At 37.1% G+C, this 17,684-nt stretch overlaps 1 protein-coding gene and 1 pseudogene across 1 annotated transcript; both read left to right on the top strand.

The window, feature by feature from the left end:
- The first annotated feature begins 3,069 nt into the window (after positions 1-3,069).
- On the top strand, positions 3,070-4,062 carry LOC115228442 (annotated as a pseudogene).
- Positions 4,063-10,314: 6,252 nt separating this feature from the next.
- LOC115228441 lies at positions 10,315-17,236 on the top strand. Its single transcript, XM_029799020.1, has 6 exons — positions 10,315-10,602; positions 10,775-10,942; positions 16,627-16,644; positions 16,682-16,778; positions 16,812-17,090; positions 17,127-17,236. Exons 1-6 carry the CDS (start codon positions 10,315-10,317, stop codon positions 17,234-17,236), a joined length of 960 nt encoding a protein of 319 aa, XP_029654880.1.
- Positions 17,237-17,684: the final 448 nt, after the last annotated feature.

The following is a 17,684-nucleotide window of genomic DNA, read 5'->3' as shown; positions in this document are numbered from 1 at the left end:
AATATATAGTCGTCCACAGATCAAAATTGAAAGCTACAACGATCAAGTTGTCAAAGGAACAAATTATCTTATGGCAAAAAAGCAAGGATTGTTAATTGAGTTTGCAAAAAAGTAAGTTTATCTTCCATAGTGCAATACTTAGAATATATAAAATATGGAGACCCTTTTCCTCCTCAAATATTGCATTCCCCTCCTCAAACTATTATACTTATTGAGATGCTCGCCCTGTTTTATACGATATAAAATATTGCATTCCATTGATAATACGTTAAGATCATGTGCCGAATCGATTCTAAACATTCGTTTCTAAAGATCATTAAATGTGATAGTAAGTTTCATAAATTTTTCTTAAATTTATTTTTATAATAATTCATAAATGATTTATTTAAAAATGTTTTAAATAATAATTGTGTTATAGTTGTAAATGTTTTATCCCAAATGTTTTTTACAATCCAGAAAAAAATGGGATTAATAGATTTCGATATATAGAAATGCTTATCGAAGAATTTAAATTCAATAAATCATATTGTTTATATTTTCAAACAAATTTTCAGAATCACGCTCTTAAGTCGTTGCAAATTTTGCATATGATTCGTTAAATTTTAATATATTGAACAAATTAAACGTATTAAAACTTTTTTTTGGTTTTGTAGTTTTAGGGTTTACTTTGTAGACATACTTTCCAACACCAATTCGATTAAAGAAATTGAGTTCCCGAACGCCGGGATCTGCGATTTTATTTGCGGTTAATAATGTAACTTAAATAACATCTCAGGTACATTTTTTAGATATCAAGTCATTTCTTTTTCGGAAATAACTTAAACGAGACGGTGTTGATAACGCAGTGGCATCTACCTGGTTGGTGAAGACACTTGGCAACTTTTTCTAGAGTTACCGAATAGTTTAGAAACCAAAAGAGCATCACTTCATTTCGATTTGGAATTTAGCAATCATTTTTTTGCATGCTTGCGATTTTAATTCATTTTTTAGGATTTTTGTAATCACTAACGAATTTAGTTTTTATAAAAGACTAGATTTTATTTAAATTCTTCAAAACAGAGGAGAATTAATATCGATCTTACCTTTTCAGGATTAGTTTCAATTCTTTGAATTAATTATTTATATTATCGAAAAGACATTTTTTATAGATGAGGAAATTGACGCAAGTTGAACAAATTGAATTTTTAACCTGTTTATTTATTTAACCGCCAGAACCACGGTAAAAATCAAACAAACGTCCCGTGATGCCGATGCACTCGACCAGGGACCTCATCCTCCCTAGGCAGAATTTGCAAGGATATATAGTCTGGTCCTAAGAATAAAATGATTTAAAGGCTTTAACATCTATAAATGAATGCTATATCGACTTAAAAAGAAAAGAATTCTAGCTCATGCCTTCTCAACATCCGAAGAAATAATTGGATACAAAGTGATGCCAAAGTTTACAAGATTATTCGTATTCCAGGTCGAAAGGCAAATCACGATCAGCCGATAAAAGAGTTGCGGAAAACTTACGATCGATTTTCAATGATTTGCTTAAAAACTATAGCTGAAGAAAGATTTTCAGCTGTGATAAAACTGCATTCTTTTATAAAACTATTAAAAAAAGTTTTGTTGAAAGAAACAAATCACACAACAAACATAAAATAAGAAAAGAACGTATGAACCTTTTTAGTGTTGCAGTAACAGAGTAGAAAAAGATAAACAGCTTATAAATGGGCGTACGAAATTACCAAGAGTATTAAAAGGTGTAAATCTGAAAGAAATCGGCATTGAATATGATTATTTTGAAACGCGTTGATGACAAAAATATTTTCGAAAATTGGTTATCTTGATTTAACAAGGAAATGAGGAGAAAACTCTTTTTATGGGGAAAACCTCAAAAATAAAGGAAAAATTTCTCCAATTTGAGGTCGCATTGTACTGCATTTCTAAGAGTTAAGCGATCATCCAATGGTCGAAAAATCATAGATAATTTTTCTAATGTCAGCAGCACACGAACAGAGTATCAGCCAGGAGTAACATCGTAAATATAGACGGCAGAAGTTAGAATTTTTGTTTATTTTTATTTATTGAACCAGAAAACCACCGTCATAGACAAAAGAAAGAAGAATTCAGGTGATCCCAGCCTCCCTCAGCAGTTCGCGCAGCCTCTCCCGATGTTCCGCCGTTGTCCCGACGCATTTTCGGTACGGACGGGGATTTTCAGGACGAACCTCTCGTAGATGGATTGCAGATGACTTTATGATGTTGTCCCAGGCTTTTGGGATAATCTCTTTATCGGAAAAAGTATTTAGCAGGTTTGTCGCTTTCAACCGAATTTTGTCGATTTTTGATTGATTGTTTGCACTTAAGTTTGTTCCCCAGATTCCGCACGTATATCCGATCGTAGGTTCCAAGTATTGGTTATATATGTTGTTTGGCCATATAGGCCTTTGCATTCTCCTGCGTTCTTCAGGAAGGCCTTCAGGAAGTTAACCTTTCTTGCACCCGCCATAACTACATTATCAATAGAAAAACAAATAAGGTGTTAAGAATTAATTATTAAAAAATTTATTTTATTATTATTTAAAAACGTGAAAAATTATTTAATTTCTTCATGCTTTTTATATTCTGGTATCACTTTTCTCTATTCTTTAAAGAAACTTTAATGGAAGAAATACAAGACAGTCAAATCGCAAATGACAAAGTTATAAATACTTCAAAGAAAAAGATAAATAAAAAAAGCTCTAAGACAATTGAAGACTCGTTGAATGAGGAATCTCCAGAAGAACTTATTTTGCCAAAACCTCATCAAATTCCTGTCGATGAATTATTTCCTGACGGAATATTCAATCCAGGAGAATGTTTAGAGTATAAAAGGTTCGAGATTATTTACTTCCATTTATTATTTTATGATAGAGCTGTGAGAGAAGGTGCTGAAGATAGGGACAGTGTTAACAATGATTACTATAATGATATTCGCAAGGCCGCTGAAGTTCACAGAGAAACTAGAAAATATATTAATGATTTTATTAAGCCTGGAATGAAAATGATTGATATTTGGTTGGTTTCCCTTTATTTTCTTTTTTTAGTGAAGAATTGGAATCTACTGTTAGAAGACTTATTTCTGCTGATAAGTTAAAGCGTGGGATAGCGTTTCCTACGGGAGTGTCCCTTAACAACTGCGCAGCTCACTATACCTCAAACCCGTCTGATGAGACTGTCTTGCGATATGACGATGTTTGTAAAATAGACTTTGGTACACACGTAAATGGTATTTATTTTAAACATTATTACTGATATTAATTTTTGCGTACATTTAACTTGTTATAGGTCGAATAATCGATTGTGCTTTTACAAAGACTTTCAATCCCACATACGATAATCTTCTCGAGGCAGTAAAAGAGGCTACAAATTGTGGAATACGAGTAATTATAGATGATTTAACCTTTTTATAAGGAAGCCGGAATTGATGCGAGGTTCAGTGACATCGGAGAAGCTATTCAGGAAACAATGGAAGCACACGAAGTTGAAATCAGGGGTAAAGTCTATCCTGTGAAATGCATTCGGAACTTACATGGACATACAGTTAATCAGTACAGGATTCATGCCGGAAAGAGTCTCCCAATTGTCAAAAACGACAGTAAAGAGAAAATGGAGGTTTCTAGTATTAAAAAATTTTCAAGGAAAACGAGTGCTATGCCATCGAGACGTTTGGATCTACGGGAAAAGGGCATGTGGTGGACTGTGGAGAATGCTCTCACTACATGCACAATCCCGACATCACTTACTCACAGCCAAGGTTTAGTCGTTGAATTGAGTTTTAGATTGGAATCAGCTAAAAAGTTATTTCGACAAATAAAATCGATTTTTAATACTTTGCCATTTTGTAAACGGTGGCTAGTGGACAACGGATTTATTCGGTATCAGGTTCCGCTGAAATTACTAACATCTTGTGGAATGGTGGAGTCTTATCCTCCTCTTGTTGACATTGAAGGATGCTATACTGCACAGTTTGAACATACTGTTCTTTTGCGGCCCACCTGTAAAGAAGTAGTTAGTCGTGGAGATGATTATTGATTCTTGTTATTTTCTTTCATTTGATTTCCCTTTGTAATTTATATATTGATTACATTTATATACTGATATATGACGTAGCTGATGGTAGGTCTAGAACAGGGGTGCGCAAGTGCGGCCTTGAGTCGATGAATGTGCGGCCGTGGGCACAATTAGGTCATCGAGCAACTAATCTTAAATATAATGCTCATAGTGTTAATTAATCAAGAAAAACCCTAAATAATAATTAAAAATATCCATAAAAGGATACATGCCGCCTACTGAAGATTCACATAGAAAAAAATGAATTATTTCATTTTCAAAAAGTCAAAAATCTCATTGATGACAAAATAATTAATTATGACGATCTTACACCAAATACATTTAATACTATATTCGATTATATTTTGAAACAATTTGAAAAGCGATTTAACGAATTTAAAAAAATTGAACTCAAACTTCAATTAACTGCAGGACCACATAGTTTTTCGATTGAGAATGCGCCATTGGAATTTCAAATTGAATTATTGAAATTAAAAAATGATTTAATTTTGATAAATAAATTTAATGAAAGCGAAGATTTGTTGAATGTATGGAAATCAGCGACAGATTATCCAAATTTACGTGAAATGGCAAGAAATATTCACATTTTATTCGGAAGCACATATTTATGTGAGTCTATATTTTCCAAAATGAAATATTTAAAAAGTCAATATAGATCTCGGATAACGGATGCAAACTTGTTTGATTTATATTTAAAATTCAATTTTAAACTATTTTTAAGTAAAATTTTTTCTACGAGACTAAACTTAACATAGACATGTTTACAGATTTCTGTTCGTGATAAAACTTCATATTTTTGCCTACATGCGGTTAATTATTTCATTCAAAAATTTTATTGATTATTTGTGAAATTTCACAGTTCGTCATTTTTCGTCCTTTTTAAAAATGGCCGATAATCGTGATTCCCACGACACACGTGAGACCCGGTGGCTTCTCCTGTTGATCTCCGTTGCTATCGTGAGAGGCAATGCAACGTCAATAATGTTGGCGGGGTCCACTTCGGATGGATGGCTTTGTTAACTTTTAGTAAATTACAATTCTTTTTAATTGAATTATAATAAATTTAAAAAAATCTTGATTCTATAATATCAAAATCAAAAGATTTTCTAGATTTACTATATCGTGTTTTTAAAAATCCACTAAATAACAAAATGTTTTTTTTTTAAAAAAAATAATTAACAAGTAGAAAAGAAAATGGAACAGGGAGTCAGCTACTAGCCGCAGAGAGAATAGAGAAACTGTTCCCCCTGAGTACGGCTATTGAGACGCGCTCAAAAAGCCGATTGACCTCGCGGGGGTCGTTTCTAATCCTCCCGAGGTGACGGCCTCTCTCGGTGAGAAAACGTAGCGTGGCTGGGCAGAATGTGCCTGATGTTTCGACTGAAACAGGCACAAAGAGGAATCTGTCGGCGAGCGAGGCGTACTTGTCTTTCTTCCGGGTCTCTGCCCTCCTCGCCGCTGTGCCAGCTTCGATCGCGGACGCGAGAAGGCATGTTGACGCAAAAGTGTCAGAGCATGTCGCGTCCCAGACGATCGCTTTGCCGCACTTGAACGGGAAGAGCGAGACGCCGTCCGGCTTCTTGCCATCGCCCCTGTTAAGGCCAGAGGGCTCCAGCTGGCACGGGATGCCGGTTGCCTCGAGCAGACGCTTTATTATGGAATTAAGCTGTCCGTGCCTGGGGAACCTCCCAGGGCATTTGCGGCAGGAGAGCGGGTGTAGACCTTTGCGGTCTATATGAGGCCCGCAACGGCATTGGTGAGGCTGGCAAATGTCCAAGCCGAGTCGGAGAGATATTCCGATTCTTAAACAGTCTGGGTCCAGGAAGGTTCCAGCTGCAGGAGAAGGATAGGCGTTGATCCAGGCGCCAGTGCGTGGAGATGCTCCAGACAACAGACAAGCACGCCGGTGTTGGTCTCCGTGAGACAGTAAGTACCGGAAAGACTGAGAGCTGCTGATCTCCGTCCACTCGCGCATAAGGCATAGGTCAACGGGAGTTTTTAGTCCGCAATCTGTCCACAACGATGTGCCGTATGAAAGCTCTGAGTCCGTGAGCGATCCAGAGGGAGGAGGAAGGATCTGGACTACGAGAGGCATGCATCGGTGAGAGGAAAAAAGAAAGCATGGCAGGGAGAGGACCGAGGGGGCTTGGAATCCGAGACCCCCGTCCCTGATAGGCAGGATAGCCTGTTTCCAGCCCATTTCGTCAAAATGTACGTTTGAGATTTGAACGAGAGTATTCCTGAGCAGCGAATCGAATTCTCCGACTGCATCCGGGAATCGGAAACAGGGAGAAGTGCGAAGTGCATACTCCAAACGAGGAAAGGCAAGAAAGTTCTTCAGTAGAAAGAAAGCCACATGGGCGTCGATGGATTTAAGAGTGTCGAATGATTTTTCCATATTAAGAAGTTTAGCGCAGAGGAAAGATGGGATTCCGGACGAGAATAGAGGCGTACCGAGAAGAGTAAGTTCTTCGGGCAGAACGGTGCGTATGGCTGGGAGATGATGGTCAAACAGGGGCTGGATTTCCAGAGTAAAGAGTGCATGGTCGTATCCAATATTGAAAATCTCTGATTTTTGTGGGTTCACGGTAAGGCCTATAGAAGCCAGTATCGGAGCCACATTGTTCAGGTCATTTACAACAGTATCGGCCGGGTCTCCAATGGAGGCGTCGTCGAGGTACCAGACGTTGAGCTCAGAAGTGCACGAGCGGACCGCTTCATCGATGGCCAGCGAAAAAAGGAGAGGGCCGAGAGGATCGCCCTGTTGTACACCGGTGGCGGAAATAATGGTGGAAGAGCCGGAGATAAGAAGAGTAGGAGAGCCGTAGCTTTGGTGCACGAACCGATAAATGGATGGGCAACGAAGAAAGCAAGATTCCAGCACAGAGTCGCGGCGGACACTGTTAAATGCGTTGGTAATGTCTAGTTTGACTAGAATTCGGGGATGTAAACTCTCGGTCACACAGCGTCTGGCGGCATGCACCGCTGCCTCGCAGCCTGAGGGAACCCCAACTCCTAGCTGTAACGGGAGGAAAGCTTTTGCAAGTTCCGGGGAGACCGACCAGCAGGCGAGCTTTGAAGCCAGGCGTCGGAAAATGTTCCCGACGGCGATAGGACGAACTCCGCCGTCAATAACAAAAATGTATATATTATGTCACATGCCCACGCGTTACCATGCCCCACGCGTTACCATTGCTCTAAATTTCTAAAATTTCAATTAAAAATATTTAGACGATTGAAATATATTTACTTATTAATTTAAAAATTAATAATATTATGGATTTTTATTTTTTCAATGCTTAACCATTAAAATTAAAAAACAATAAATTAAGCATGCTGTTTATTGTCGGGGTTAGGGCTAAGGTAAGATTAGGGTTAGGGTAAAGGTTAGGGTAAAGGTTGGGTTTAGGGTTAGGGTAAAGGTTAGGGTAAAGGTTGGGGTTAGGGTTAGGGTAAAGGTTAGGGCAAAGGTTGGGGTTAGGTTTGAAAAAATTTGAAAGTGCTTGTTGTGATACTGTCACGATCAAATCAATCTTTCTTATAACCGCGTTAATGTAGAATTTTCGAATGGAGATACAAAGATAGTTTACATGAAAAGAATCAAATAAAGGACAAAATAATTAATTTTAAATTTTATAAACTATCAAATTATGTTGCTTTAAGCTTTTCACACACATTCACATCATTTAAAATATGTTTTATGTCCGTAGCAGTCATAATGTGTCGCGAGCGCTGCAAGCGATCGAGCGCTGAGAGCGACTTTAACGCCTAACAAGCCTGTCATCAACAAATATATTTATTAAATTATTTAAAATTTTAACATGATTTAAAATTAAAATTGAAATAACTTAAGTTTTCCATTGAATCCCATAAAATAATTTATAAGTAGACCTTAATAGAAAAAGTAAAATCAATGAATACTGAACGCTAATTTGGTTTAGGTTGTGAGGGGGGTAATAATTTGACAGATCTCATTGCTATTTCTCGTTTCAATCTCTAAAATTAGGTCTTCTAATCACAAATGAACTGTGCAGACAGGCTTGCTCCTTCAGAAGATTCCTGTTTTGACATTTTAATAAATTATGAAGCATTTAGATTTTTTCTCATTATTCTAAAATATCAATTACAAATTTTAAAATATTATTTTTATTTATGAAATCGGTTTTAAAGCACATTCTGCTTTGGCATCGATTTTAATTTTTGTAATCGAATATATTTAAACCCAAATACCAGCACGGGTATTTGTCATTTTATGAATTTGTTGATTGATCGCATCTAGAAATTGAGTGATCGCTCGCTGCGCTCGGTCGCTCGCAGCGCTCGCGACATAATGTTTTGTTGTATTAAAAATATTATTTAATTTATTTATTTAAAAGCATCTTTTAGTATATCATTAAATTGTACTCTAATTAACTTTATATATAATTTGAATTTTATTGCATTATGATTGATTTTTAATTTTTCGGGTTGTTGTGGTGTATATGTCAGTTTTCAAGAGTGAAAATAAGGCAACAATAAAGACAGAAAACGAGCATTTATCATATGAAAACAAGTTTGGAGGCAACATTACTGTTGTGCTTAAAGTCAATAACCCCTCGATGGGATCTATTAATATTTTTAACACGCTATGCAACATGAAATCGATCAAGAAGGCACGAGTTTCTCGCCGACAGTCAGGAGAGTTTCTACTGAATTTCAAAGTCGAAAAAGATGTGGAAAACTTTCAATTGAATTAGAAGAAAGCAAACCTTTTGGAGAGGGAGGCCACTCTCTCAAAAATAAGAAATTCGGGCCAGTGGCAATAATTCTAAAAAATGTCCCAACTTGGATCGAAATTGAGGAACTCGAAGACTTCCTGAAGGGCAAAGTGAAAGGAAAAATGACTCTCGAACGCTTTGAGAAAAGGGGAGTGAGACTCCCTATTATTAAATTGGTAACTTCTGATCATGGAGAAGCTCAATCGCTTGTACGATTTGGGCTAAAGATTGGCTTTTCGAATGTAAAGGCCGAGTGGTACAGAAAACCGGAAGTCCAGTGCTATCGATGCCAAGGGTTTGGCCACATAGCACGCTTCTGTAAAAATCAGGAGAATGTCTATTTTGTTCGGGTACACATGCTGGAACAGATTGCAAGGACTCTAACATGAAAAAATGTGTCAACTGCGGTTCTTCGAGCCACTTGGCAAATTATCGGGGCTGTGAGAAAGCTAAAGAAGCTTCAAAGCTGAAAAATGATAAAATTCTAGTTCAGAAACTGTTAAAAGAAGCTTCGGAGAATGCTAAAATCAACCAAACAGACATAAAAAATTTACCCTTGAAGCCATGGGCGGGATGGAACGTTCCAAGAGTTAGGAAAACAGTTGAAGCTGGAACACAGACAGAGGAAACGACTATATCTCACTCTGCGGTGCAGACTTTGTCGACTTCAGGAGCTGGGTCAATGACGGGTCGACCTCGAGCTGACTTAATTAGTGAGCTCGAAAGATCTATTAAGGACGTGACCAGAACTAAAAAAGATGCCAAGCTTTTACTCGGTTTGGTGGCTCTCCTAAAAGAGGGAAGCAGCCAAAATAAATCAAACGTGACCAGGATTACCCTGGTTAATGCCCGCTCTCTTCGAAAGCGGGCAGCAGAGCTGATAGCTCTTATCAGCACAGTTCAGATGGATGTATTTATCATTAACGAGACGAAAATGAAGAAGTCTGGAAGTATCACTATTCCTGGATACAGCTCGATTGATATTCCTTGGCATCCTGGTGCTAACGCCGGCACAGGAACATCAATATTTTACAAAAAGTCTATTGACATTCGGAATCCAAGAATAATTGAACAGAATGTATGTGAATTAGCATCCATTGATTTAAAAACTTCTATTGGATGGATAACCGTTGGAGGTATATACTCCAAAAGGTTGAAAGATTATTCGTCGATTGTCAAAAATTTTATGGAAGGAAATGAGAATCCAATTCTTGTTGGAGACTTAAATGCGAAGCATACTGCATATGGGTGCGTGAAGTCAAATCAGGATGGAAATTGTTTACTTAAGATCAAAAAAACCTCAAATTTTCAAATTTTAACGTCTGAAGAGCTTAACCACTTTCAGCAGCAAGGTGGTGATCGATTAGGATTGTTTATTGTTGCAAATGCCTTACGTGGTTGTGTGTGACCGGCCTTATGTGAAAATGATGTTGGGAGTGACCATCTTCCGCAAACGATGAAACTACGAACGGGAGCAGTTCTCACTGAGGATGTATTTCTTGGTTATAATATCAGCAACATTAATTGGAATCATTTTAACTTTTATATGTCTATGAAATTTGCAAATACTCAAGAATTGAAAATACTAAATCTTGACGAGATCAATTATTTGGATGAAAGAATAAGGAACATTATTCGAAATTATCTGGAGGACTATGGAAAAAAGAGGTTTCTCTTCTCGTACAAAAATCGATTGATAAATGAAGAGCAATCCAAACTACTTCGTGAAAAAAGGAACTTGAAAGTAAACTAAAGCGGTGTTGGGACCCGCAAGACGCTATCTTCTCAAACAAAGAATAAAATCGATTAAAAACTTATCAGAGGAATTATCTAAGGATATAGTAGAGGAGAGCTGGAAAAAAGAATGCTCTAAACTCTCTCATAAAAATCCGAATTTTTGGAAACTTTTCTCAAAGATGAGTTCTGATAAAAAGGGTGGAGAGATAAAACTCAAGTCCAGTGATGGCAATCTGATTCCAAGAGAGGAGGTACCTGAGAAGTTAAAAGAGCAGCTAGCTAAGATTCAAGAAGTGGACCCTTTGTCTATGATTTCTCAGACTATACAAAATGAGACGTGTTTGGGAGTTACTATCGCTTACGGAGGGGCCATTATGTGGAGCTATTTCTATGGAAGAAAAAAAATCAGCAATACACGGATGTAAAAATAAATCCCCTGGTTGGGACTACATACCGATGATTATCTTCAAAAAGGCGGGAATGCCTTTGTTATATGAACTATGGAAGCTATTTAACTCTTCGTGGAGTATTGGACATGTTCCCCAAGCATGGAAGAGGACAATTGTTCGCATGATCCCGAAGAAAGGAAAACCGAGTTCGGATCCTGCAAATTACAGACCAATCAGCCTCATATGTTCTATCTCAAAAATCATGGAAAAAATTGTCTTTAAAAGACTATCAACTTATATTGAAGATAAACAGTATCTCTTGAAAGAGCAATGGGGTTTTCGGCGGAACAAGGGCACTGGAAATTGCTTTTCACTGTTAAAGGAGGCCATATCTACAGCACAAAGGAAAAAAGAGTATCTTACGGCTGCATGTCTAGACATATCAAAAGCATTTGATAGCGTCTGGCATGCCGGGCTATTACGAACTTTATACAATTTTAGCGTTGGAAAGACAGCCCTAGTTTGGATGAAGAGTTTCCTCTCGGAAAGAGAATCGTTTGTACGGGTCGGTAACCAATTATCGAAGAGAATTTTGCTTAAGAGAGGAGTTCCGCAGGGATCTGTCATCAGTCCACTTTTATTTAACTGTGTGATGTGCGACATCCCTCAAGTGGATCTCCCTAGCATGGAGATGGTCATCTACGCAGATGATATTTTATTATGGATTTCTCTATGAGCAAGTCAATATCGTGGAAAAGAACCCACAGTCATATCGAAAAAATTGGCAAATGGTGCCAGGATAAAGGCTTGTCTTTATCTTTGAAAAAAGCACTGTTTGCTGGATTGGTAAAAGGAGAAGGAAACCTGATGTTTGTATTAACACCGGAGCGATAAAACCCGTGGATGATCTTAAATACCTCGGAATAGTTGTGGATGCAACTGGTTCATTCAAGATGTATATAAGGAAGAGAAAGAACAAGGCTACCCAAATGTTGAAAGCTCTGATGCGATTCCAGCTGAAACCGGAAACGTTCTTATACGTATACTCTGCGTGTATAGAACCCTTCCTGATCTATGGATCTCAAGGATGGTTCGGAAGCTGCGAAGGAAAGAAACATATTGATCTTTTGGAGAAAACGCGGAGATATGCCATTAAACTGGCACATGGCTTGGACTTAAAATCCAAACTAACCCCAGAGCTGGAGGGATCGGTACGATCCATTGAAAAACTGTTGCATCACTTAAATAAATAGTGGTGCAAGGGGTCGTTATTTTTATCGGGACACATCTGGTGTCCCATTAGAATTGACCCCAATCAGCAAACAAACTTGTTTCTTCCGTCTCCTTGGTTTCGTTTGGCTCTTCTCTCCCCTTTTAATCTAGTGACGAGTTTGTTACATAGAAAATAAAATTTCAATTCAATTCAATTCATTATGATTGATTTTTAATTTTTCTTAAAAATTAAAAATCATATTTCTCAGAGGTAACGAGTGGGGCATAGTAATCGCTGAGGCATGTGACATATTATTTCTTTTTTTCGGACATCCAGATAAACATTGTATTTTTCGATATACATTCAAACTAACTTTGTCTATTTCAATGTACGTCAACAAAATCTATTTTTCCATTGGATCCAAAATATTCATTTGCTTATTTCTCAATTGTATAGTTAGAAGATTGAATTTGCTCTTCACATAAAATCCACTTAGCATGCCTGAAAAAATTTTTGATAGTTTTTTTGGTGACTTCATTCCAAACCAAAATAGGTAAATAAAACTTTAGTGTTAAATTTTTGTATGACTCATGAATGCCATATCGGCAATCAATTTTCAGAAAAATTTTATTAAATTTGAATTTATTGAATTCAGTATTAAAGGAACGAATTATTTTTTGATTTATTGGTTGCAATTTTGTTGAGGTGTTCGGCAGGGAAAAATTAATTTCAATAAATTTTAATTGATTAATATTTTATATAATGGGCTTTGGTCAATAATTAAAAGAATTTTTCCTTTTTTAATTCCATATCTCATTGATAAAGCTATTCAATAAAATTTTGTCAGTCATCTATGCTTTTGAGGAATGACAGTATTTGAAATATTTCTCAATTTTAACGCTTTTAAAACATCTGGGTTTCTAATATTTCCCAATCATTAACGGAATTTTCTTATCTGACCCGACCCAATTTTACATTGTTTTTTTTGAATCTGGAAAGCCATCCATTGATGGCAGCCCTTTTCCAATCCGGGTTAGGTTTTGATATAAAACAGTTAGAAGCGTAGTCCGTGGTCTTCCCCTTAAAGTCGATCCAGGATGGGACCGTAGAAGTGTTCCACCACGAGATTAACTAGAGTGTTCCTGTCATTCTTAAGATGTGACCGAATAAGCCCCATCTATTAATTTTTAATTTTCAGTCTAGGGCAGTGGTTCTCAGCCTGAGACCTGAAAGTGGTGCGTGGCTTAATGCCCTTCCTTGTTCTCAGTCTGGAACTTTTCTCAATAATGACTGTGTGAGGATTAGCGTAGCAATGCGCTTGAGACTTAATGTTTGTTCAAGGGGGTCAATGCCGATGTTGTAATAAAGTCGATGCCAACGGATTACACCCTCTTTCATGCAGAAGGAGTGCTAGCTGTGCCTCCCTATCAAAGAGATTATTTTGGCTACGTTACAAGCTCGATATCTTTTTTTGTTATTTGCTGTTGTGGTGTTATTCTATTTTATCAAGTAAATTGCTTTTCTGTTTCTATCACCCCTTCTTATTCTTTCCTCCAGTAATCTTTTCTCAATCCACTATTTGTTTCGATCTTGTATTCTTTTATGAATTTTCCTAATCCTATTCGCAACTCTGTTTCTCTCTGCATCATCTGCAACGTGGTTAACAAAAATAAAAAAGGCCGATTTTATTCTTCTTGTACGCAGTTCTTTCATCTTTCATGTGTTTCTCAAGCTCGCCGCACGTCAGAACGCCTTCCAACCTGAGTCTGTCGCGCCTGCCTTTCTGGCGCCTCATTATTGCCATCCCCTCTTGCAATTTCTTGCTCTTGCCACTCTCCTGACCTTTTCCCGATTCCGTCCCCATTTCTGAGACCTGTTCTATCTCTTTCGTTCTCAAATCTATCAAACTTTTCCACCGTCTCCGGCAAATCCCCCCAAGAATCCCTAAGGCTGCTCGTACCCTGGCAGCTTCCTCCTTGACCGTCGCAATAGATAATACCCTACCTTCTGATGGGCAATCCGATTGGCTTAAATTGTTCTGTTTTGCTTTTTTTGGCCTCGGGTTTCTTTCATCTAGAGACCGTAATAAAACCTTCTCTCCTTCGCTAGCCACGATTTTTAAACAAAAAGTGGGTTTGTACGATCAGAATTGTTTTTCTTTTTACCGGCTTGAGGACTATCTCGCTAAATCAGAGCTTTCCACTAGCCATTCTTCCAATCAAGCGCCTGCACCGGCAAACGATGATAACTATCTTTGCAGAAAGGTGAATAGTAAACTTTTGGATGGCGATGTTCGCGGTGCTGTCAGGCTTGTCGCTTCAACAAGTTCCCTTTTGTCTTCTACACCTGCCGTCTTGAATTCTCTCAGGGACAAACATCCCCCTCAGCCCAAAAACTTTAGACCTCAGCCGTCCCCTGACTCCCTTGCTTTCAATTCCTTTGTTGCCACAGAACCCGTCGTGCTGAAAGCCCTAAGGAGTTTGGACGAGTTTGGATTACATCCCCTCGCATGCCTCGGTAGTACAGGCCGTCCGCCTCGCTACAGTTAACTGAATGACATTGTGAAGAGATCCCTCGAAGCCTCCGGGGTGCCATCTGTCCTCGAAACTGTCGGTTTGAACAGAGGTGACGGCAAACGCCCTGACGGCTTAACTACATTCCCCTTCAAACAGGGAAAATCCCTTATATGGGATTCTACCTGCTGTGACACATTATCCAACTGGAACCTAGCCATGTCGGCCGTCGACCAAAGCTTCGCTTTTAATCGTGCTGAAAATCCTAAAATCCGGAAATACGGTCTTATTTTCACGCCCATCGCCGTTGAGACCTCTGGAGTCTTTGGCTCCAAGTCGCTTTGTTTCTTACGCTGTTTGGGGAGAAGAATTGCCAAAAGAAGGGACGACCCGAAAGAGTCCTTTAGACTTCTTGGTACTGTTGCATTTCATGAATCACAAAAATAGGCACTTAATCTCGTTAAATTCGAGAATATTTCTCCATTGGGAAATGTAACTGCTCTATAACTTTTCTTTCATGTCCCGCAACATTTTCTCCATTAAAAAAAAGCTGCCGACAAAACTTGAATCTGTTGGGCTTTACCGTGGAGACAATAAACGCCTAAATGGAGTCACCATTCTTGCCCTTTTGACATTAAAGTCGTTTTGTACTCACATCCCGATGTCCCTGCATGGCTGCAAAACATAAGTATCTTAGACAACTCCTAGAAAATACGACAGATAGGTTCAGAAAATTCTCTTTACCTACTGGTCAACAAAATAGAAATAATTTTAACTTTCGCTTCTTTTCCAGGATCTTTATTTTGTCAGAAATTAAAATATAGATTCTAGCAACCTCTCCTTCTTTTGACTTTTTATAGCCATATGTTTTTTTCCACTCCATACTTTTTGCAGTCAAATTAGGAAAATTATTGACCAAAGACATATTTTTTAATGTTTCAATTTTTTCAGATGAACTTTCAACAAATTTGCAGCTTGCTCGAGAAGAATTTGATATGTTTTCTAAGAAATTTGAACAGCATAAATAATGTCTGAAATTTCAAGTTCGTAGAAAGATAGGATTTCAAATATTTTTTCATTGCAAGATTCATTTCAAATAGTAGCTTTTTAATCAGTGGCAAGCCGGTTAGTTCGGGGAAGACTCTGAACTCTCCCAATTTGGAAATCAAATTTCTCAAGAAAATTTCTAAAATTGGATATTTCATTATTCTGTGAGAGAGCTTCATAAGAATAACTGTTGGTAGGATTCATTGTACAGGGTAGCTCTGAGAATGTTTTGATATCGGATATAGACTTTGAGGTCACAAACTTTCATTGAAAGTATCCGTTATAGTGGGCCATCTATTCCAAGGAATCCGATTAAAGCTCTGGCGAGAAAGTCTGACAACCTCGTTGGCCCACTCTGCTTTGTCAGAGTGATCTACAGCATCAGCCATGGCTTTCAGAACTTGCAGTTTTATGCTAAAGGCAGCATCCTAAGTAATCTCCTGGACATTATGCTGTTTCCGAACCAAACATCCTGCTTCGTCCGTGTTTTTAAGTTAAAATGTTTTTATCTACACGCTTCAAAATTTAATGAAAACTTCATGATAAATTATGAGCGGAAACCTTTTAGCTGTTTCAAAAGATATCTTTGACCATTCTTAGATGAAACTAATCTCTGCCTGCTGGAACCTAGCTCGTTGAATTTGATAGTTTGATTTTTTTTCAATTGAAACTAATTATTTATCTAAAAAAGATAGTTTGATTGATAAAAATTCCATATAAAAATTAGGAATATATAGAAATATAAAGTTGAATTAAATATTTTCAAAATATTTTTATTATAATTAAAAATAATAAAATTTAAAATAAACTTAATAATTGGAATTAGTATTTTTCACTTCTGGTTGTGCTAATTACTATAATATTTTTAGACACTTCTACAAATGCCAGTATTCTATTTAATGGTCTCTAAGTTTACTAAATTAGGCTTTTAACTGCCCAATTAAACATGATGGAAGATCAATTGGCGATTTTGCCATTATGCCCTTAAAAACCAACGCGAGAGGACCAGCCCCAATAATAAGTTAATTAATTTAATTAAAAATAAATTTAACAGGCAATAAAGAAACAGAGGATATTGTAGACGTAGTAATTTCCTATTTTCGACCCAACGTTTTACATAAATTATACGAAATTGAGTCTCACTCGGATAGAACATTCATTTATGGTATCCTCTACGTTTCAGAATGCATTAAAATAATCGCCAAACAGAAAGAAAAATCGAGCGCAGTTAAACAGCTCAATGCTAAAGCTGTTCAAACATTTTCTATTCCTGGCGATTCGAAGTTTCCTCTTAACTCTGTCTATAAAGCTCCAAGTAGTTCAGAAAAACAAGGTAGACCTGATTAAATGTTTATTATCATATGAGTAGATCTTCGGGATTATATTATGCAGATGAGAATTGAAATAGGGCAAAGACTTGTGGATATTATTTATAAAAATGGACCAAGCGAACCCTCAAAGGTTGGAAGTTTTTGTTAATCTGTATTAGCACTGGATCGCATTTTCGAGGAAAAAATTTATGGATAAAGAAATTGATTAATCTTATTTCCTGTTCCTCTTTAATAGACTTAATATAATCGGAATTATTATTACAAAGTTATTAATAAATGTGCAATTTTATTTTATCAATGTAGCATAAAACTCACCGAATCCATTGTTTTTTGAATCTGCTAATTTCTATTTAAAAATTAATTTCCTTATACACTTTATAAGTTCTTACAAAAATACTTTTGTTTACGTAACGACGATAAAATGCAACCCGAGAAAATTTAGAGCCATATAATTTTAATATTTGAAATATTTTTTTTTTAAAGAAAAAATTAATATAGTCAGTTAATAAATTCAGAGAAGAGATTGATTTGAGAAATCAATTGAGGAAGCCCGCTGCCTGTATGGAAAGCGAGTTCCCTCGGAGTATGGCTATTCC

This window comes from Octopus sinensis, unplaced genomic scaffold (genome assembly GCF_006345805.1).
Source record: "Octopus sinensis unplaced genomic scaffold, ASM634580v1 Contig10522, whole genome shotgun sequence".
NCBI lineage: Eukaryota > Metazoa > Mollusca > Cephalopoda > Octopoda > Octopodidae > Octopus > Octopus sinensis.
The sequence above is the reverse complement of the archived record's forward strand: the minus strand, read 5'-3'. Positions and strand labels throughout refer to the sequence as shown.